The 22,556-nt window shown below is 40.8% G+C and overlaps 2 protein-coding genes across 3 annotated transcripts in view; both read left to right on the top strand.

Annotated features, from left to right (window-relative positions):
• The first annotated feature begins 1,102 nt into the window (after positions 1-1,102).
• Positions 1,103-8,375, top strand: LOC108787122 (keratin, type I cytoskeletal 47 kDa-like). The gene is made up of 6 exons (XM_018556586.1): positions 1,103-1,285; positions 4,205-4,287; positions 5,035-5,191; positions 5,479-5,640; positions 6,127-6,252; positions 8,157-8,375. Exons 1-6 carry the CDS (start codon positions 1,103-1,105, stop codon positions 8,373-8,375), a joined length of 930 nt encoding a protein of 309 aa, XP_018412088.1.
• A 6,088-nt stretch (positions 8,376-14,463) lies between these two features.
• Positions 14,464-22,556, top strand: part of LOC108787108 (keratin, type I cytoskeletal 47 kDa-like) — a 15,520-nt gene continuing 7,427 nt past the window's right edge. The window contains exons 1-4 of one of the 2 annotated variants that reach the window (XM_018556566.1): positions 14,465-14,731; positions 14,791-15,106; positions 17,974-18,056; positions 18,164-18,320. In XM_018556566.1, coding sequence (XP_018412068.1) covers positions 14,568-14,731; positions 14,791-15,106; positions 17,974-18,056; positions 18,164-18,320 — 720 coding nt within the window. In that variant the 5' untranslated portion in view covers positions 14,465-14,567. Of the gene's footprint in view, positions 15,107-17,973; positions 18,057-18,163; positions 18,321-22,556 lie in introns of both variants that reach the window. The other variant, XM_018556565.1, reaches the window with a different exon arrangement.

Here is a 22,556-nt window from a genome sequence, read left to right on the forward strand (position 1 = left end):
ATTTATATCCTCATTACAAAGATTTAATCTCACTTTCTGTCCTTAAGACAACAGGAAGTGAGAGGAAATCTACCCCCAGGAAATGGGAAAAAGGTGTCTCCACTGAAGCTTTATCACCAATCCTTGTTTCCACGACAACCCAACATTTTCAAAATCTGATTGTCACAGGGACAGAAAGTGAGGGGAAATATTCTGAACAGGGGCAGACATAGCAAAACAAACTTTACAGCGGGTAAACCCTTCCCTACCAAAACAAAAAAGAATGTACCTGTTTCAACTTACATACAAATTCAATTTAAGAACAAACCTACAGTCACTATCTTGTTCGTAACCCGGGGACTGCCTGTAATGTAATAATGTATTGTATATGATGCTGTTGCAAAAGTGATTGTATACTGTATGTCCATAGACCTTGGGACATTTTTATCAAGTTCTCTTCATTTTTCATCCACCTGTATATATTCACATTTTAAAAGGTATATGTCTGCCCAACTCCTTCAAAACTAAGTTGCCTTCAAAACATTAATAGCGATGTCCTCTTTATAAAGGACTGCAATTGCCTGAAGCAGAGAGCCCATTGTAATCTTAATACCATGACTGATGACAGGGGCAGGGTGAGAGAGAGGGCCTGCAGAACAACATTCTAAGAAAAAGGAACTTGCTTCTTCCAGTTTCTAGCTAGCTTCTAACAAACAGCCCAAAGGCTACATCATTTCTGTAAGGATGGACTCATTCTGTCAGAGTAGGTGAGATATTGTCATTGACCAGGCTAAAATGTTCAAGAAGGAAGTCCACTGTAACTGCCACACCTACTGCATCCTGTGTATATAAATATAGAGCTGTAGAAAACAAGAATCACAGTCTGCCTTCTTCTTTGAGTCAAAGCAAGCCCACAAATACATCTACTATGGCTTTCTATAGCATTCCAAGTGGGGTTTCTAATGAAAGCAGATATGGAGCTAGCTTTGGTGGAAATGCTAGTGGAGGCTTTAGTGGGGGCTTTGGTGGTGGATCCAGCAGTGGTTTTTCCTTTGGCTCTTCCGCTGCCTTCGGAGGAGCAGAATCAAGCAGCTATGGGGGCTTTGCTGGAAATGAGCAGACCATGCAAAACCTCAATGACCGCCTGGCTTCCTATCTAGAAAAAGTCAGGGCCCTGGAAGCAGCCAACGTCGAGCTGGAAACTAAGATCAGCCAGTGGTATGAAAAGCAAGTTGGCATTGGAGCTGGCAATGCAGCCAATGATTACAGCAAATACTTTGACACAATCAATGACCTGAGGAGCAAGGTAGGTTATAACTCTCTTACTAAATGTACTTTCAACAACCCCATAAATGAACTATTACAAGCATATAGCTAAACTTGTGTGTTTTAAAATGTATCGCAGACTTGTTAAAAATAAAATATGCAAATGGTACATTTTAGTAATATATACGGCATGCTTTATATAACTTGATGATGATGTATTAAAGAAAACTGCTGCGCTGAACATTCAGTAATACCCAGGAGATACCTGTTAAAAGAGAAGTAGCCCCTATCTTAATTTTGGTTGCCTCTGCCTGCCTGGCATCTTGTGTGCTGTGTTTCAGCTGCCATGCAACCCGGACACAGCATCCAAAACCCGGACTGTCCGGGGGAATCCTGGACAGGTGGCAACCCTGTGTGTGAGTGACAAGCCTATCTAGAGGCATAGCCTGGGGGGGGCTGAGTTAGGGCGGTTGACTAACAGTCACTGCTATCTGCAGGGAGATGATTGAGAAGTGAGCGGGCACCGGTATGTGTTTGCTCACTTCCTGATCTTTAGAGCCGACGTGTGACAGTTTCATTGTCACATGTCGGCTAGAACTATGAGGATGTGTGATTTTACCTCACCTCATAGTTCTCCTTTAAAGCGGACCTTTACACTCAAAAATCATGACATGTCAGGTGTACAATGCTGTGATTTTGAAATACTTACACTTGCAGCATTCACTTCCTGCTTTGAAAGTGCAAAATGACTTCAGTTTCCCAGAGCAATGCACACTGGGATTACCTTGTCATCAGCAGAGCATTGCTGGGAAATCTCATCTGTAATCTCAGGAGTTTTCAAGGAAAGGCATTTTCATCCCCTGAGATGATGTGCGTTGTCACATGTCTAGTCACATGTCTAGTCACATGTGCCAGCAATCCAGGAAGTGATAGGAGAGCTAGTAATCTTCCCTTAGTAAACATGGCTGCTGCCAGAAGACTGGGGAAGAAAAGAGAAATAAGATATGCAAAGACTAGAAAGCCGGCAATTATCTAGAACAGTGGTTCTCAACCTGTGTAACCTCGGGACCCACATGTTTCCTTGGTCATTAAGGCGTGACCCAAAAATGATTTCATTTATGAAACATTTTAATTTATTACACAACAACTGTGCAGTATTCAGCAATATATATTTTGCTGAAAGTAAATGAATTAAAAAAATTAAAAACGATATGGGTGAAGGTCCGCTTTCAGTGTTGTGTCCGGTGACCCCGCACTTCTCCGGTGACACCAAACAATCTTCGGTAACCGCACACATCCCCGGTGACCTTGCACTTCTCCGGTGACACCAAACAATCTCCAGTGACCTTGCACTTCTCCGGTGGCACTAAACAATCTCTGGTGACACCAAACAATCTCCGGTGACCCTGCACATCCCCGGTGACACCAATCTCCGGTGACAACGCACATCTCCGGTGACAACGCACTTTCTCGGTGGCACCGCACTTCTTTGGTGTCACCACACTTCTCCGGTGACACCAAACAATCTCCGGTAACAACACACACCCTCGGTGACCCCGCACTTCTCCGGTGACACCAAACAATCTCCATTGACACTGCACATCCTCGATGACCCCACACTTCTCTGGTGACACCGCACATCTCTGGTGACCCCAAACAAGCTTCGGTGACCCCGCACATCCGACGTGATCTCATACTTCTCCGGTGACCCCACACATATTCGTTGACACCGCACTTCTCTGGTGACCCCACACTTCTCCAGTGACACCGGACATCCTCGGTGACACCGCACTTTTCCGGTGACCCTGCACATCTCCGGTGGACACCACACATCTCTGGTGACACTAAACAATCTCCAGTGACACTGCACATTCTTGGTGACCCTGTACATCGCCAGTGACCCCACCCATCTCCGGTGACACCAATCTCCTAAGACCCCGCACATCCTCGGTGACACCGCACTTCTCTGGTGACCCCAAAAATCTCTGGTGACACCAAAAATCTCCAGTGACATCAAACAATCTCCAGTGACCCTACACATCCCCGGTGACCCCACACTTCTCTGGTGACACCACACATCCTCTGTGATCTCGCACATCTCCAGACACCAATCTCCTAAGACCCCTCACATCCTCGGTGACACCGCATATTCTCTTGACCCCGCACATCTCCGGTGACCCCGCACTTCTCCAGTGACACCAAACAATCTCCTGTGACCCTGCACATCCCCGGTGACCCCACACTTCTCTGGTGACACCACACATCCTCTGTGATCTCGCACATCTCCAGTGACTCCGCACATTTCCAGTGACACAAAAGATCTGCTTCATCAGCTTCTCTCCAGCTTCTAAAGCTGGAGAATGACACAAGAATGCGGAAGTGATTTAACATACATCACTTCCGCATTCTGACACCGGAGAGGGTACCGGAGGGAGATCGTGTATTGATCTCCCTCTGATCTGATCTGCTCTGTAGCCGGTGGATCCCTTGTATGTAAACAGGCATCGCTGCCTGTTTTTACATTTTGGTCATTTCCCGCTTGCACGCTCCGCTAACAGGGCGTCTTTTGACATCCTGGCAGGCAATATGTAGTTGGGTGTCAGTAGCCTCTATCCTTATTATTTGAAACACAATGGGCAGCTCATTGATTGAAAACCCAGTTCTTAAGGTTCTGTGCTAGAGTTCACTCTGAGAAATCATTCTAGGCCCTTGGATTTAAAGAGTGCGGAATATATCTATATATAACCTCTCTTCTTCAGGTCAGAAGCAATACTAAGCAACATGACAGTTTGTCAGTTAAGACAGGAACATACATATATATGTATGTTTCACTTTAAATTAGTTTTTAGATTTATTTGTGGTTCTTTGTTCCATACACCTTTTCCTTGCACCCCTTCCTATCTTTCTCCATGTATCACAATATGCAATATCCAACAATACATGTCTTTCTTTTTTCCAGATCCTGGCTGCCACTGTTGACAACTCTACTATTTTACTGCAAATTGATAACACCAAACTGGCTTCTGATGACTTCAGGCAAAAGTAGGTTGTATTTTTTATTGCAATTATTAAGTGACAACATATGTTATAAAGTTTGGAGGGAAAAAAAAGCATATTGTGTCCAGCTGTTTGTGTTCAAGAAGCCCAAATAATGCAAAGGAAGGAACCACCTAAATTAAAGCTGAACTCCAGGCAAATTAAAATAACTATACTGGAGCTGGCAAAAGAATGTGTTTATGTCCATCCAGTTATGAGATTTACACTGCAACCCTATTACACAGCACAGACAACCTGGTGACATTTCTCTGTTGGTTAAGCAACACAGATAGGTCACCTCCCCAACCCCCGCTTGTGATTTGGATAGTAAAGGCATAGAAAGAGACTGATGAGGTCATCTCCTTGATCTATCCTTCTGTCAACACAGTACATCTCCTGAAGTGTACAATTAATTGACTCCATCAAAAGTTTCAATAAATGTTGTTGTACATTAAAAGCGTTCATTTCTTTTAGGTTATAATTCTTCAGTCAGGCAGAATGTAATTTGCAGCATAATTATGGATTTTTGCATTTATTTATTTATTTTAATTCATGGGGGAAAATCCATTCATTATAAACATGGATGTGGATTTTTCTAAACCAAAATGCTATTTCTATTTGCTGTCAAATTATGGCTTTTGCATTTAATTATTTATTTATTTTTTTAAAATTAGCCTTTAAAAAATCCTCAAGGATTATAATCTGGGATGTGGACTTTTCTAAAAAAAAAATGTTATCTTTATTCCTTCTAAGGTGGGAGTATGAGCAGTCTCTCCGCCAGAACGTGGAAGCCGACATTAATGCCCTCCGCAAAGTCCTGGACGAACTGACATTGTCCAGAGGAGACCTTGAACTCCAGATTGAGAGCCTTTCTGAAGAGCTGGCCTACCTCAAAAAGAACCATGAGGAGGTAAGAACCACACATGTTTGCCAAAAAACTAATATATGCAAACCACAGAGAACCTTTAAAAGGAAGGATTCAATGCTGTGGTTCTTATGCCCATGGAAAATGTTTATTTTCATTGGGAACGTTAGAGGCATAGGGTGATTGAACACTAGTGGCTACAGCTCCAAATTGATTTGTTCTTTATAAACATGCCTCACATTGTCGTTCTTTAGCATCAACCTCAAAGATGACCATGTTTAATTGCATTGATTCTTTTTTTTTAATGTGAGATTTTATACAAAATGTCCTAGGAAATGCAAGTCTCAAGAAGCAGTGCCGCTGGCCAAGTTGAGGTACAGATGGACGCTACACCAGGAGTGGATCTCACTAGTATCCTGGATGATATGAGAGCAAACTATGAAGCTCTGGCTCAGAAGAACCGAAAAGATGTTGAAGCTCAGTTTCAAAAGAAGGTAAGATGGAGTCTTGAATGTTAAGAAAAACATACAATAAAAACATATATCCACTCATGGACAAATATATACTTTGCTCATTACATTTATGAATCGATGTACCAGCCAAATGTCCAGGTGATTTTATTATCAACAGAAATGACCAAGCGTATAAAGACCAAACCCAAGGCTGGGTATGATCATTATGCCACCAAATGTTCCATCCTGACTCATGGATATCCCAACCTGGGATTGTTTGCCAGAAGACAGGTCTCTCCTATAAATTAGTCCATTGTTCTCGGTAGGGTATTGCCAAGGCTGGGTATGATTATTATGCCACCAAATGTTCCATCCTGACTCATGGATATCCCAACCTGGGATTGTTTGCCAGAAGAGAAAATCAGTCTATTTCTCTCGGTAGGTTAGTGCTTTGTAAACACATTAAGATTTTGGATTTATTAAAATAATGAAAACAGAAAAAGTCAATAATATATGTTTTCATTTCAGAGTGGTGAATTGAAGAAGGAGCTTTCAGCCAATGTGGAAGAGGTGCAGTCAAGCAAGACTGAAGTCTCTGACCTCAGACGTACCCTCCAAGGCTTAGAGATTGAGCTGCAGTCTCAGCTGGCAATGGTAAGCCTATATAACAAGAAATAGTATTATTTTTAACCTAATCTAAAACTATTTTAAAGCTGAACTACTGGTATAAATAATTATGTATAGTTACATTTGTCCATCTATTATAGCTAATTTGCCTACAAACGTCAGGTGATCATAATAAACTGGCCACTCAGTGTATATCTAGATATATATATATATACAAACACACACTGTATATTAAAACACAGTGGGTCATTCACTGGGCACAATAGCTATTCTGCGAACACCTGGTATTTCTATCAATGAATGCTAGCCGTTCACTGAGGGCCGGTGATGTACATGGCCCTACCAGGTATAAATTATGTATACTCACATTGGGTCAAGCTGGACCAGCACAAGTATACAAGTATTTAAGCCTAGATTTCAACTTTAAACTGTGAAATTACATTTTACCCATATTTATAAGTATTTTTGATTTTAGAAAACATTCTGGTTTAAACTCCAGCTACAAAAATACAAGATTTAAAAAATTTATAGCCCATTAAAAGAAAAAAAAAAAAAAGCAAGTTGTTGCTGCAATATTCAACTTCAATCCAGAAAGCTCCCCCTGTAGTACTTTTCTTCTGCCACTAGATGTCCTCAGTCTGATGACAAGCATCACCCATCCCACTTCCTTTGGTCACCCTAGGGCAGGTCTACAGAATATCACCCCTATGCTATGGAACAAAAAGGAAAGGAGCAGGTGTTCTGTAGTCCACAGAGATAGCTGGGGACAGTGCTAACTGGTAACAATTCAGGAGAGGCAGAAAGCACGGGAAGTATAACTTTGTTATTTTCGCTTCTAGATGAAAACAAGTACTTAACCTTTGCTATGTGGTGGTAGCCCCATTGCATGGGTTATGATCATTTTTCCCTGGAGATCTTCTTTAACAGACTAAAAGGCTGCAAAAGGAGACATTCATAGTTAGGGTTCATACACACATTAAAGTGATTATGTTTTTTTCAGCTATTCTAATGCTGATTAAGTAATCTACAATAGATGCTGCTCCGTGATGTTTAAACGTTTTATTTTCCTGCAGAATCAGTTGGTGTCCTGATATCCTGTTTTAGGGTGGCTCCTTTGCCTTGAAGGGTCCAATAGAGCCACCCTTGTGTGTAATAGTAAACTGTGTGTGTGTCTCCACAAAACCACAGACTCAGAAAGACAAGCCATTCCTTTGGTTCCCGACTCCCCCCCTCCACTTCCCTTCTCAAAAGCTAGTAGATGGATAGCTGCTGGAGACTTTGCTCTCCCTTGTGATCTCGTAATGGACAGGAAGTTCAGGGAAGCTGAGCTTAGAAAGTTGGAGTAAGCTTTTTGGAAACATGATGACTGTAAATGCTTGGGTAGACATTTTAGGTAGGAATGTTAAGATACCAAGTACCGTATTTGGGGTATACTGGGTTCCTGGGATTTGTACATCTCTGTTTTACTGTATGATTTGTTTTATATACATATATATTAGGGATGCACAGACACCATTTTTTTCAGACCAAGTACTTGTCCGAGCACCAGAGCCCTGTCATAGCTGCAACTTCTGCAACCCTGGTAGTTTTCACGAAAATGCCAAATATCGGCACTGGTATCTATCTGACCATCCCTAGTTTTAAGAAATACTTTGTTTGGCAATGTCCATTTATCTGATCGGGATTTATTATTGGAAAAAAAGTTTGAGAGTTTATTACTACTTTAAGCAACATGCTTCCCTGCACTATTCCATTATTGCAATGCTCTAATTTGCCTTAGCACCTGTGAATATCAGGAATCATACATGTTTTCTAGTCTTCTACAATAATAATTGTACTAGCTAAGAGTTTTCTTTCATAAAAAAAAATGTATTCCTCGACTAGGGGATACAACATGGTTCATGAAATGATTTTGTCATGCAACATTTTAGAAAAAATCCCTTGAAGACACCTTGGCTGACATAGATGGCCGCTATGGTGCTCAGCTCCAGCAGCTCCAGCAAGTCATCGGTGGGCTAGAGGCGCAGCTCCAGCAGATCAGATCAGACATGGAACGCCAGAGCACGGAATACCGGGAACTGCTCGACATCAAGACCAGACTGGAGATGGAGATTGAAACGTACCGCCGCCTGCTGGAGGGAGAATTATAGTGAGTGCACAAAATAAGTAATAAAATCAAAAAAATTGATTACCTTGTCCACAGTTGCATATGACCAAGTCTCTCAAGGATTGGAGGAAGGGAGAATATAAGGGGGGGCAATGGAGCAGGGAGATCATGTAAGATAGGATAAAAAGTGAGACAATTCGAGTAATAATGAAGAAACCCCAGTGTAGATAGGTAGGTAGGACACAGAGTCCGCTGGGGCCTACAATAAATGACATAGTTTAAGCCGTAAAATGTTGGGGAACCAAAGTATAAGCACTATGGGCACAGTTAATATACAGGTGAAACTCGAATAATTAGAATATCGTGCAAAGTTCATTTATTTCACTAATGCAACTTAAAAGGTGAAACTAATATATGAGAGAGACTCATTACATGCAAAGCAAGATAATTCAAGCCCTGATTTGTCATAATTGTGATGGTTATGGCTTACAGCTCATGAAAACCCCAAGAACCCCAAATCCACAACCTCAAAAAAGTAGATTATTACATGCAATCAATAAAACAAGGATTGTACATAGAACAATATCGGACCTCTGAAAAGTACAAGCATGCATATGTACTCAGTACTTGGTTTGGGCCCCTTTTGCAGCACTTACTGCAATTACTTTTGCACGATATTCTAATTATTCGAGTTTCACCTGTACCAGCTGCAGATAAGTAGAAGATTCCTTAAACTAAAGCCATGGTCGCCATGTTGCCTCAAATTTAGTGGAACGGTCATACAACGAGTGGGTCAAGTCTTCCATCAATCTTACATGGTCTAGGTCAGGAAACCATTCTTTATTTGTGGGAAGTACGGTAGAGTTCCAGTGTTTTGGGATGAGGGATGTCGCTGCATTGAGCATATGCGGTACTAAAGACCGCTTATAGGAACGGAACGGGTCGAGTTGAAGAGGAATATTTGTAATGGAGGAAATTAAGTGAAAGACCTGTGATCAAAAAGGCCCTAGTAGGAGGCATGACCACCATATATGGAGGGTGGTTGCTTTTGCACCACATTGGCTTCAGCATGTATCTGGTCTTGAGGGTTGCATAGAATGGAGTCGCACGTGTGTATAATACCAGCGAGCCATAAACTTAAACAAAGATTTGATTATTCGAGTGTTAATGGAGACAGTTGAGTTGACCTTACGCTGGATGACAAGCAGCAATGCTACATATTAAAGGCCAAGTTCTCTTTCCCACTGAGTCCCATTTCCCATTCGGATATTGTTATTCCTAATTAAATAAATACGTGGTTGTCAATGGGCTATCACAGACCTCAGCAGACACCATTGGTAGACTGATTTTGAAGAAAGTGGAAATTGGCCGAGTCTGATAGCTCATCTGATCCAGGATTAGGATAGGCATATAAACTTATTGGAGGCAAAAAAAAAACAGATTAGGAGTTTGAATGTGCAATTTACATCATAAAATATTTGAATTAATAAACATGTGACCCTAACACAACATGTTTTAGTTGCATTGCGTCTTCCATTACAAGCAAATGTGTTCCGAAATATTTATCGATTCAATTCATCTTCATTTTCAGAAACAAGTAGAAGCGTGAAAGTGAAGACCATCGTTGAAGAAGTGGTAGATGGGAAGGTCGTGTCCTCAAGAATTGAGGAGGTTGAACAAAAGGCGAATTAAAGAGAAAGCTACATTACAGAAAATCCATGATGAAGACAAGAACAGATGGCACTGGATTATGTCGGCAGTGTTACTGCTCTAAAGTGAAAACACACAGTTGTTTATCTTTTTATTTGAATAAAGCCTGCATCCTCCCTGAATAGTGATGTATTTTCTGGTTAGAGGTCAGAGTTGAAACATGTGTAACCACCTTTCCCTAAGCAGGGTGATTCCTTACATTTAGTTCTGCTGGACTATATCCAGTCTAGTTAATTTGATAGTCTGTGCTCATTTGGTTTCTTCTAATAATTTTGTTATAGTTTGCATCTGCCTGCTGCTGGGTATGACCTTACGACAGAGCAGAGCATCCAATAATTAATATGTGTATGTCTCTCTAACCAATTACTAGGAGGTTCATGCCCAGTGGTGCAGGCTCGGGGGGGGGGGGGATATAAATATTCAGGGTTGACCCTGTTAGTGTCTTCCTCCTGCCTCCTCCCTAGTGGAGGCTGCATAAAGTGATGTGTTGTCTGACCAGACTTGCAGGTGGTAAGGTATGGACCCAGGTATGGGGTCTGAATCTGTTCTTGGGATGGAGAACCAGGGAGGGACTTTATCTGCTGGAGGTGCCAGAAAAGCCAGGATGGACCTGGACCTGATGTTTTAGCTGCACAACTTTTGCAAACTGTTTGGAAGCCCCACTGCCTCATCAAGGTCCCCCTGTGTAGTGTGGTCCTAATCTACGAGAGCCTCCATCTTAGAACATATATAGAAAAGGAATCCAATTGTCACCATCTGGGATCAGACTCGGAGTCCAGTAGTTGAAACATGAGGCAAATTTGTGGTATAACAGGCCGGGTTCGGTACACAAGCAGACGGTAGTAGTATAGAAGCAGAGATCAAGTCAAGGTCAGTAACCAAAGGTATCATAGAAAACAAAAAGGAACAGAGCGCCACCTCCGTGTGTCAAATTGTTTATTAAAATAAATAAAACAAGGGACATATGTACTCACAAGCAAACGTTTTCATCACGCTTTAACAACAAACAAGAGGCCACACTGTCTGTTAACCCAGCATGGTATCGCCCCGACTATGTACCATGGTTGCCTCCGGTCACATCACCATCCACCGTCATGATGATTCTGATGAAATGGGCTTGCCCCTGAAACGCATCAATCTTGGCTGACTGTGGCCGGTGGATGGTGATGTGACCAGAGGCAACCGTGTGAAGCTACCTGCCAGAATCAACCCAGGAGGAAAGGAGGCCCCTCCAGTACCCACCAATCACATCAGGGAATACTGAGCATCTCTCCGTAGCGGTGGATCGATGCCTTTCTTCCCCGAAAACTGATAAGAACAGATACTACACTTGATCTTAGCCAAAAGGCCGAGAAGTGATGCCTCTCTCTGCATGCCTCTCATTCGCCATTGCTCTCAATCTCAGAAGTGCCTATTTTGCTGTTCTGTCTAGAAATACAAGAAAATCTGCACTATATTTTTGTTCTTGCAGCTAAATGCACAGATTAATTCTAAGTGATGTTCATGGTGATATTTGGTTTGAAGTAAATATTGACAAGAATGTTATTAACTTCCCAGTTGCTAGAGATATTCTGTATCAGACCCGAGAGCAGGGGTAGGCAGCCTCAGCCCTCCTCTTGCAATGCCTCCTGAGACTTATTGAGATTGCCTACCCCTCCTCAGATCTTCCTCTGAAGCAACTAAAAGCATGCCAAAATCAATGTTGTGTCCAAAAAGGTATTTGGCAAGTAACTTTAAGCTGTCTGATCTTGCTACGATTGTGTAATGTAAACACCCATACCTCAGGTTGTACGTAACTCATTAACATTCAAAAGTAAAACAGCACCTCAAGTATAATATTTTCAGATTAAATAATGAAAATAGTACTATTGCCTCTTGGTATAGCATTGGAAACACATCTCATTTAAATTGTAGCTCTTCTTTTTCTGTAAAGTACTTTTCAATGTCTTATGGGAATAACTGGTATGCTTACAGGGAAATCTGGACTGCGTGATGTTACAAATTACTGATTGATTATAAAAAGAGTAAGCAGCTGCCTGGGGCCCCAGACTCCGGCAGGGCCTTGGGGTATGTAAAGTGCTGCTTAAACAAGCACTAAACTCTGTAAGTTGTACTCAAAAAAGTCAGGCAGAGGACAAAGGACTAGTCACCAGCATTGCCTGAGGTCTCCTGCTGCTGATCTCTACACTTTTACTAACAGACAATGGCAAACAGAGAATTTCAGTCAATGGCAATAGTACCTTAGATCTCACACTGCAGATACACAACTATGGGATTGTACATGGGGTACCTACGTATCCTCAGATACCAGGAAGTTTTCAGGAGGAATTCAAGACAACATATAACATTGTATGGTACTTTGTGTTCCCTATAAGAGAGCAAATCTTCACTTTATAAGCTTAGGCCCCCTTTACAGTCACTCAGCTAAAGTCATTTCAGCTTTGCAAGTCTTCAGAAGGTCAGCAAAGGAAGCTTTTATACTTATCTCAGTAAAGGTTTCCTTGAAGACAATTAAATATTCATACACAATGTAGAGGCACACTCCCTGTGCCTCGAACCAGGACCTTCCAGTTTACAATGACCTTTTTGCATAATCCCATTAAACTAGTGGGGGGCCATGACCTGGAAACAACCATGGGCCCAAGTTACAAATAATCCACTACTGGTGATTCTAATAAACATGACGTGCTTTGGGAAAATGAAAGGGTTTGTATATAAAGGCCCCCTTTTTAAGTATGAGGATAGAGTGGTGAGGTCTTACAACCCCTGGCTGTGTCCCTTAAAGGAAAATTGGCACTGGTATCAGATAACATGCACCCTCCAGGAGGTATGGTCTTATAGCTGTAACTCCCTCAGTTAAACCATATCTACTATAGTATTCAAAGCTTTTGTGCATTTGTGAGAACGAATGAGTCAGTCATAGTTTATTCCTATATAGCTCATACTTGTTTCACTTGTGCAAATTGTAGAGTGTAGCTCTCTGGTTGCTGACATGGGAAATGTCAGGATATATATACGATCACTGATCAGCCTTTATTAGATGTGTTAAAATGTACATGTTCTCATAGCTGATTTTCATAACCTTGTCATGTTGAATATGTTCAAAACACTAGCAGGGTTATTCACAAAAGGGTGAAGAGTTTGGAGAAGACAGGAGAAGTGAACAATCTGGAACAACATAGCTGATTTGGAAAAATTCTCCAGTTCAGCTCACTTTTCAGTTCAGCTATGTTATCCTAGATTGTTCACTTCTCCTGCCTTCTCCAAACTCTTCATCCTTTTGTGAATAACCCTGTAAAAATTGAGATATCCCTATAAGTCAGGGTGGGGCTTGCCCTGGACAATGTGTCCATTAAGTGTTTGTGCCATATAAAGTCCACACTGGAATGGTCTTACCAGTGCTAATGTTGGTACCAGGTTTACATCCAGCTTGTGGTCACCTTGATGTTCTGTTGATTGTTGCAACTGGGGCTAGGAAGGCAGGTAGGTATATACATACATAAAAGGGAGCAAGAGAGCTAGCAATTACACTAGGTAAGGCAATAGCAGCCCCTGTTTATTGTCCTATAGGTTGTCCCTTTATATACAGTATGTATTCAGAGAGCGCCCTGGGTACTCTGAATCTTTGAGTGTTCTAATAAGTTCTGAGCTGGTCTCATGTCTTCATGTAATTCCCTTTTAGCCAGTAAGATGGACCATCACAGCAATAAGCTAACAGGAAGTGATGGTTGGGGCTTGGTCATCTCAGTTTTAGACTAAGAAGTGTTAATGAGCGTTAGAATTTACCTACTAGACCACCATATTTGGAAAACCTTGTGCACTCATTGAAACATCTGAAAATATGCACAGCATTTGTGTGTTTTCTTTTTCCTTTTGTCAGCTTGGTTCATATTTAAAGTGAGAAGTATACTTTAAATGCATTATTAAAGCAATATTTTGCTATAAAATTCAACGAATATTGTTTGTAAAGTACCTAAGTTCTAACTCACCCACCTTCTACTAATCCATCCCTGTCCTCTGGCACATAACAAAATGTAACCTTAGTGAGTAGAAGAGAAACCACAACCTGGAGCCTGCCTATCTATCAGTTGGCAAACATATCGCTGCTTCCAGCAAAAACATGATAATACAAAGCATAAATAATTTGTTTAGGCAGGTCTAGATAGGCTTCATCAGCTTAAAGATAATATAATGACAGTTTATTGCCACTCCACCCAAATTCACCTTTAATTTAATAAATATAGCCTTGAGCTAAAATATTTAAGCAGATCGGAACATATTGAAGAAGAATAAATTACCCAGCTAGCCACCAAAATGCCGAACGTATACAATAATCTCTTCCAGTAAAGGAACACAAGGAGTTACACCCATTTGAACTTTATATATAAGGGCTGTTGGTACTGCTGTCTGCTTCATTTAACGGTAACATCTCTCCAGCTCTAGCTTAGCACCTCACTTACAATGGCATTCTATACGTCGCAGAGTAGTTCAGGAGGGGCATATGGTGGAGGAGGATTAGTGATGAATGGTGAAGGTTTTGGTGAATGTTTTGATGGTGGCTTTGGAGGTGGAGAATCAAGTACTGGCTTTGGAGGAGGCCAGCAGGTCAGGTTTAGTAGTGGAGGATTCCGTGCAGGGGCTGGTGGAGGGGCTGGTGGTGGAGGTGGTGGAGGATTTGGTGGGGGATATGGTGGATCAGCTGGTGGGGCATATGGTGGATCAGCTGGTGGGGGATATGGTGGATCAGCTGGTGGGGGATATGGTGGATCAGCTGGTGGGGGATATGGTGGAGGATATGGTGGAGCAGGTGGAGGAGGATTTGGTGGAGGAGGATTTGGTGCAGGTTCAGGTCTTCTTTCAACCAATGAAAAACAGACAATGCAGAATCTTAATGACCGTTTAGCTACTTACTTGGACAAAGTCAAGACCTTAGAGGAGGATAACGCTGAATATGAGCGCAAAATAAGAGAATGGTATGAAAAGCAACGTCCAGGTTCCTCTACTGGTGCTGGAGCAACAGACTACAGCAAATATTTTGATATTATTGATGATCTCCGGAGTAAGGTAGGATAAATTGATGCCTACCCATTTTATATAATTGTATGAAACAATTATGTGTAAAACTGTGTTATATGGTTACCTCATTCTATGCAATCATTTTCAATTGAGAACATTTGGTGGGAGATAACAATTACTGACATTTGCAGCTTAACTTAAATTGCACTTAGAACATACTTATGTAATTGTTTTTATTTTTTTTTGACAATTCTTGGCCCATACAGCTACTGCCCAAGTGTGCATAACCGGAAGGGTAGCCTTTGACAAACCCAAAACTCTCTCACAGTATTAATATGTAACTGTGGTTAGAAAGCAAAACGCCTCATATATTTTTAATCTAAATGAAGAAGTTTTTTACTTGCCTCAGTGTTGAAAAAGCAAGAACTGAAGAAGAAAATCAAATAATGCAAATTTAAAGCTGATTTAGAATGTCAGAACCTGGACTTCCTCCAACCTTTTAACCTGGTGAACCATAGATAGAGCTTCATACCAGAACATACAGTATAGGTATATACACATATAATGTCCCTATAACTTTTACACTGTAAATTTATCAAACCTTAGACTGTAAGCTCCTTGACGGAAGGGACTGATGTGAATGTGCAACTATGTAAAGTGCCGCGTAAATTGTCGGCGCTGTATAAATATCAGTAATAATAAATAAGAGTAATTTACAATATAAAATACCTTATTGGTTAGATATGAAATAATTTGTGGCGTATTTGCTTTCTCCGCAAACTTTAATTAAAAAAAAAACTTTAAATGTAAATTGTAAATGTAAAACTGATTTCCAGGCATGTATAAAAATACACCATTTGATACAGTAATATATTAATTAAATAATCATGAAATGTATTCTTAATTGCTGCTTGCTGTAATTTTCTGAATAGAATGCTGTAAGTGTCTGAATAGAATGCTTCATTTATTCTCATGTATAGCAGAATAGGAGAGGGAGGGGCAACACTCTGGCTGCTACATTAATGCATGCTGACAATAAACATGCTAACAAAAGGAGATTGCAATGGAATTATTTTTCAGTATTCTGGTACCCCTTGACTGTGCACACACAGGCTGGGGGCAAATAGGGGATCAAGGTGTATTGCTTAATTGCCAGCAGAGCTTAGTGGAGTCACCAACCTGACTCTGCTGTCTTACAGAGTAATGCAGATATCAGTATTGTTTGGGGAAAACTACATATCCTTTGAAAAGTAAAACAGCTTCCAAAATTGGTGTCTGGAAATCATCTTTAAAAAGTTAAACTCTTTCCATTTGGCATGGGGGGCCAGTGAATCCGAAATTGAACAGCCAATGGCTTTAAAGATCTGAACTTAGAAGGTTACGCTGAGGGATAGAGGAGATTCCCCATAGATAAGTATTCAGTTCTATGGTCACCTACCATAAAAAAAAAACTAATTCCAGGGCCAGGTTCCCAAGCCGAATAGCCCTCAGCTCTGCAATGAAACTGCAAAGAGTCTGTCTGTCTATGTCCGATCAATCCGAAATCAATCTGAAATTGAACAGCCGATGGCTTTATAGATTTGAACCTAGATGGTTATGCTGAGGGATACAGGAGGTTCCCCATAGATAAGTATTTAGTTCTATGGTCACCTACTGTAAAAACAAAACTATTTCCAGGGCCAGGTTCCCAAGCCGAATAGCCCTCAGCTCTCCAATGAAACTCTGCAAAGAGTCTGTCTGTCTATAGCTGGCCATACACCTTACAATTATCTGCAGATTTTCTGTGGTCAGATGGAAAAGGTGCAACAGATTCCTCCATCTACACTTAGCTGTGTGGATGAAGTAATCTCCACCTGGGCCAATCTGTTGCACTTTTTCCATCTGACCACAGAAAATCTGCAGATAATTGTAAGGTGTATGACCAGCTTATGTCCGATCCATCCGAAATCAATCTGAAACAATCTGAAACTCTGCAAAGTGTCTATGTGGTACCTGCATTGATATTAGTTTGTAGTAGTAATTTTGCCTGTAGTAATCAATAAAAAAAGTGAAAAAGAAAACACATACCGCCTTGTCTATCCTATATCAAAGGTGAACCCTGTATTCAATATTTATTTGTAAAAATGTTTTTGATATAAATAATTAAAAAACACAGATATGAAACATCAGTTTAAAAACATAAAAACCAATTTGTTTAAAGCAATTATGAACACCTTTAAACATCAATAAAATGTTCATTGCATTACAGACGGAGTCAACTTAAAGTATTATTATTATAATACAGGATTTATATAGCGCCAACAGTTTGCGCAGCGCTTTACAATATAAGGAAGACATTACAATCACAATACAATTCAAGACAAGATGGTAAAGAGGGCCCTGCCCATGACGGCTTACAATCTAAAAGGGAGGGAGAAGTGATACATGAGGAGGTAGCTGTGAGGGAATGAATTGTTTTAGAACGTGATGGTTCAGTGTTTAGGTTGAGGTGGGATAGGCTTCCCTGAAGAGATGAGTCTTTAGGGAATGCCTAAAGGCAGTCAAGGTGGAAGATAGAAAGTATGGATAGACACTACACTACACCACACTAATCATATTAATTAGCAAGACACCACAGCAAAACATTTTTTTCAAATGGTTAGGTTATTTCCAAAATGTTGTAGATGTCTTGATATGCCAGTTTCTGATATGGATTTAGTCGTGGTCTTGGGTTTATTTTATTGGTCATGGCCTCATATAATTTCAATGTCCTAAAGGATTAAGGCTTGACTTGGATATGACTGTCTGCAGTCTTGGTTTTGCCCGACCCAAGCTTGTACCTCATCCAGCAAATACTTATGTTTTACATGTTTTCTTATTTTTACTGGTAATATACTGTAATTCACACCAGTTGTTCACAATTTCTTGTATTTCAGATACTTGCTGCAACTATTGAAAACTCCAAGCTCATTTTGCAGATTGACAATGCCAGACTGGCAGCTGATGACTTCAGACTGAAGTGAGCTATTAAGATATTGCAAAGTGTTTAACTATGTTATGGTTAGCCCTGGACAAGATGGGGTTAGGTAAGAGCCCATGATACCCATAGCTGTGATGTTTCCACAGATATGAAAATGAATTATCTATGCGCCAAAGTGTGGAGGCTGATATCAATGGACTGCGTAGAGTTCTGGATGAACTGACCCTATCTAGATCTGATCTGGAATTACAGATTGAAGCCCTAGCAGAAGAACTGTCATATCTCAAGAAGAATCATCAGGAGGTAATAACTGTCACAATGATTGTCAGGTATGAGTAAAAAGTTGCATAGGTAGGCAGATGTATCTCTTACAACAATGGACTGGAAGACATCTGTAGGAACAGATGAGGAAGTGATGAGCCGAACACACCCTGTTCGGTTCGAATTTGGACTTTAGAACATGGCAAAAGTTTGAAATCAAACTCAATGCACGTCTATGGGGGTAGAACTTTAAAAATCAAATGCCCCTATATTGAAGCCTTATATGCAATTTAGCGGCCATTAAAAGTGTATGGGGATTCGGGTACTGCCCTGGGAGACATGAATCAATTTTTTTTTTAAATATCGTTCTTAAAGGAGCAGTGATTTTTACATCACTTAAAGTGAAACAATAAAAATGAAAAATTCCTTTAAATATTGTGCCTGGGGGTCCCCTAACCCTGCCAGTATCTGTGCCATCTGTGCAATGTATAGAACCTGCTGCAGCAAAAATTACATTTCTAAAGAAAAAAATTACATATAAAAAGGAAAAAAAAAAAAAAAGAAAGTGTGTGGTTCCCCCTCCCAAACAATACCACATTCTCTAGATCTGGTAGGAATGTTAGGAGGGACCCCATTTAAAAAACAAAAATGTGTAGGGTTCCCCCAAAAAGTCATACCAGGTCCTTAAGGTCTGGTAAGAATTTTAAGGAGGAACCCCACCCCCAAAAATGGGGGGGGACGAGGGGTTTCCCTAAAATTTTCAACCAGACCCTTCATCCAAGCACAGGCCTGGCAGGGCAGGAAATGGTGGGCCCATCCCCAAAGGCCACCTTCCATATTATCACTCCAACTTAGCAGCAAATTACAGTCAATAAGATAGCTGGTTGGTACAGTCTGCCTGCTCAATGAACAAATATGCCTCCCCCTTACTAAGCGCAGGGATTTTTTCTAGGGTTCTGAGGCCCATTGGCTTCGCTCAGTCTTCTCAGGTATTCATGGGCAAATGGTATTCCCCCGATCCAGCCATTTTTACTCTGGATTAGGAGACAATCTACCGTCTATGGTAGGTCCCTGACATCTATCAATCTTAAGAGTTTGTCCCAAACATTAATGGAGCATCTCTGCAGAACTTTACTGAGAGCTTGAACTGAGGGTGTAGGGATGTTGCATGTAGGAATGACCACCCCAAGTTGTGTGTCAAGGGGCAACTTTGACCTTTCAAAAGAATGAAAAGTTTTTCACCTGGGGGGGTCAAAGCTCGTTCTGACAGGTAGTGTCAGACCTTGCTGATATCAACATTGTCCAATAAGAATGTGCAGTAGGAGGTGGTGGGTGAACTTTGACTCTATTAGGAATGCCAAAGCTTTGCCTGTCATGATGGCCCAGAATGTGGGCATAAAAGTAGGGTATGAGAGGCTGCTGCAGGTATGTGCAGGAACCTCTAGGTTCCTGCACATTTTACTTTTTTATGACATACTGTATTCTCTTTATACTGTTATATTCTATCAGTTTTTATGACATATTCTCATTAATTTGCTCAAAGTGGCATTATTATTAGTTGCCCTGGGTTCTACTAATGTCCTCTGCACTGACACTACGCAAGTCTGCAAGTGCCAGGAAGTGTGACTTTGTCAATAAAGTCGTACATGTAAGCTCATATAACTAATAATTATCCTTTATGTAAACATTTAGATATTAAGTGCAAGTAGATGGCTAAAATCCAACTATAACAGAGGAAACAGTTAGACTTGTGCGCCGTCAAAAAATTTGTTGCGTTTCGTAATATCCATTATTTCGTATTTCGTAATTCGTATCCGAAACTCAATTCGGATTCGTACGAAATACGGATTTTCGTTAGTTTCGGCACATTTTCGTAACTTCACGAACATTCGTTATGATGAAGTTAAAAAGCAAAAATACCTTGGTTAATATTGGAGCCGATGTGGTAGTTGTTTTTGTATCCGAAATACGAATTCCGTTAACGGATTCCGTATCCGAATTTCGTATTTTGGACTTAAAAAAAAACTACCATCAACTCCAATATAAATGTACTCTGCTTTTTAACTTCAATATATAACGAATGTTCGTAACGGAACGAAAATACGTCAACGGAATTTCGTATTTCCTGCCTGTATTGTAATGCAACTCTCAGCAGCAGAAGAGAACCTCTGATTGGTCAACCAAAACGAAATACGAATTCCGTTAACGGAATCCGTATCCGAATTTCGTATTTCGGACTTAAAAAAAAACTACCATCAACTCCAATATAAATGTACTTTGCTTTTTAACTTCAATATATAACCAATGTTCGGAACGAAAATACGTCAACGGAATTTCGTATTTCCTGCCTGTGTATTGTAATGCAACCCTCAGCAGCAGCGGATCCGTATTTCGGATTACAAAAAAAATCTTGTCATGTTGTTCAACCTCATTTACAGGGGTAATATTAGTTCCTGTTTCAAAGAAATTCGGATCCGAAATTCGTTAACGGAATTTCGTATTTCGGATATAATTCGGAAACTGCAATTCGGATTTCGTATGCTTACGAATCTACGAATTTCAGGAAAATTCGTACGAATTTCGATTCGTAACGAAACGAATCGCACATGTCTAGAAACAGTCCATGTTTTCCTGTGAGCAATTAAACCTGCCTGTTCATGAATGCAACTCAACAGATTCTGTTTTGATTGCTGTGCAATTGTCAGGTTTTGCTTTGATTGGCTGAAGTAGATGAATATATTTGTTTTTATTGTTCAGCAGCCACTATTACTACATTAAAAGACTCCCAAAATTATCTCCTTAAAAGAGAACTACGGCCAAAACTTTTTTTTTGGGCTTTAGGTCCTCTTTTGAATCAAAGGAGTACATTAACTACTGCACTCCTGTAACCCAAACTCAGCATATAGTGGGCTACTGTCCACTACTGTATATGCTGACATTGCAGAGACACACTGCAGTTGGGAAAGATCCCGACAATATTGTTGGGATCCACCCCACTGCCTGATTGACAGCTGGCTCTGCCTCTGTAGAGCCAGAACCAGCTGTGCCCACCCCATCCCCTGTCTGTCCCTCTAATGAGCACTGGAGGAACATAGAGGTGAGGGGTGAATCCCTGTCCAGAGCAGTGACTGACAGTCACTACTTTCTGCAGGGAGGAGACTGTAAGCTGAGTGATCAGTGGTTGGTGATCACTCAGCTCTCGATCTATAGTGCCTGCATGTGACACCTGCAGTACCACTCTCCGGCCCAAAGTATTGGGAAGAGTACATTTTACTCTTCCAATACTTCTCGTTTAAGTTGCCATACATTTAAAGCTAAAGCAAAGTAGATCAACCTTATTAGCTGTATTGGGTAAGAATGGTTCCCAAGGGCATTGAATATGCAACTGGAAAAGATAGAATAGAATGCAGTATACAATGACTACATAGATATGGTCAAATCTGCAAATGCAATCTAGAGGTTCAACTTGAGGGGAATACATATGTAGCTGTACTGTCACAACTCAAGCTGGGTCAAGTGGATGGATCTTTAAAAGTCAATTCTATTCTGTATGCACTGGGCTGAATAGGTAACTGTTCAATGGCTCCCATGGTGGGGCAGTAAGTTAACCCCAAATTTGCACAACATCAAAGGTGCAGAAAAGCCTAGTGCCCCTGAGCATCAGGTGTTTTGAAAAGAGGAACCCTTCATTTTTAAAATGTCTGAAGGACATACAGGCATGAAAATGGATTGTTAGGACCATGCATGCATGAATCTCTGGTCTGCCAAGTTGAGAGATGACATTTTATGTTATACATTATTTAAACAAGCATACACCAAAAATAAGTATTAAAAGGTCTAGCAGTACCAGTGTATATCTTGATGTAAGAAAGGCAGATCAGATCACTGGAAGAAACTGGGCAAACAGCAACTGATTAAAGCATTTATCCAATACATCTGCCCCCTTAAGTGGAATGAGCTCCAGAAGGTCCTGCTGCTCAGTTGAGTCAAAGAGAATTAGTTACCCAGTGCCTAATGCTCGTCAATTCGTATCGCCTGCCAGAGGTTTGTAAATATCCGGAATGCACTTTTCTACTGGTTTAGGAATAATGTTGTCACTGGCAGCGAAGCCAACTATATTCCCACATGCCCAACCGGCGCTGAACTCAGGAACATTTGCTAAATGTATTTGCATTATCTATCACATGTGTGGGGGAGTGTAAAAAGTGAAAATGTTTGCCAAGGATGAGAAATTTGACTTTTTAATGACACTTCCATATATACACACACACATATATA

This window comes from Nanorana parkeri, unplaced genomic scaffold (assembly GCF_000935625.1).
Source record: "Nanorana parkeri isolate BGI_ZX_2015 unplaced genomic scaffold, ASM93562v1 scaffold242, whole genome shotgun sequence".
Lineage (NCBI taxonomy): Eukaryota > Metazoa > Chordata > Amphibia > Anura > Dicroglossidae > Nanorana > Nanorana parkeri.

Bases quoted from the DNA above. Each gene is read 5' to 3' on its own strand.
- LOC108787122 (XM_018556586.1), top strand. From the start codon at position 1,103: ATGCAAAACCTCAATGACCGCCTGGCTTCCTATCTAGAAAAAGTCAGG. The intron at 5,192-5,478 runs GTAAGAACCACA...AAAATGTCCTAG, and splicing joins TCAAAAAGAACCATGAGGAG to GAAATGCAAGTCTCAAGAAG. The intron at 5,641-6,126 runs GTAAGATGGAGT...TTTTCATTTCAG, and splicing joins AAGCTCAGTTTCAAAAGAAG to AGTGGTGAATTGAAGAAGGA.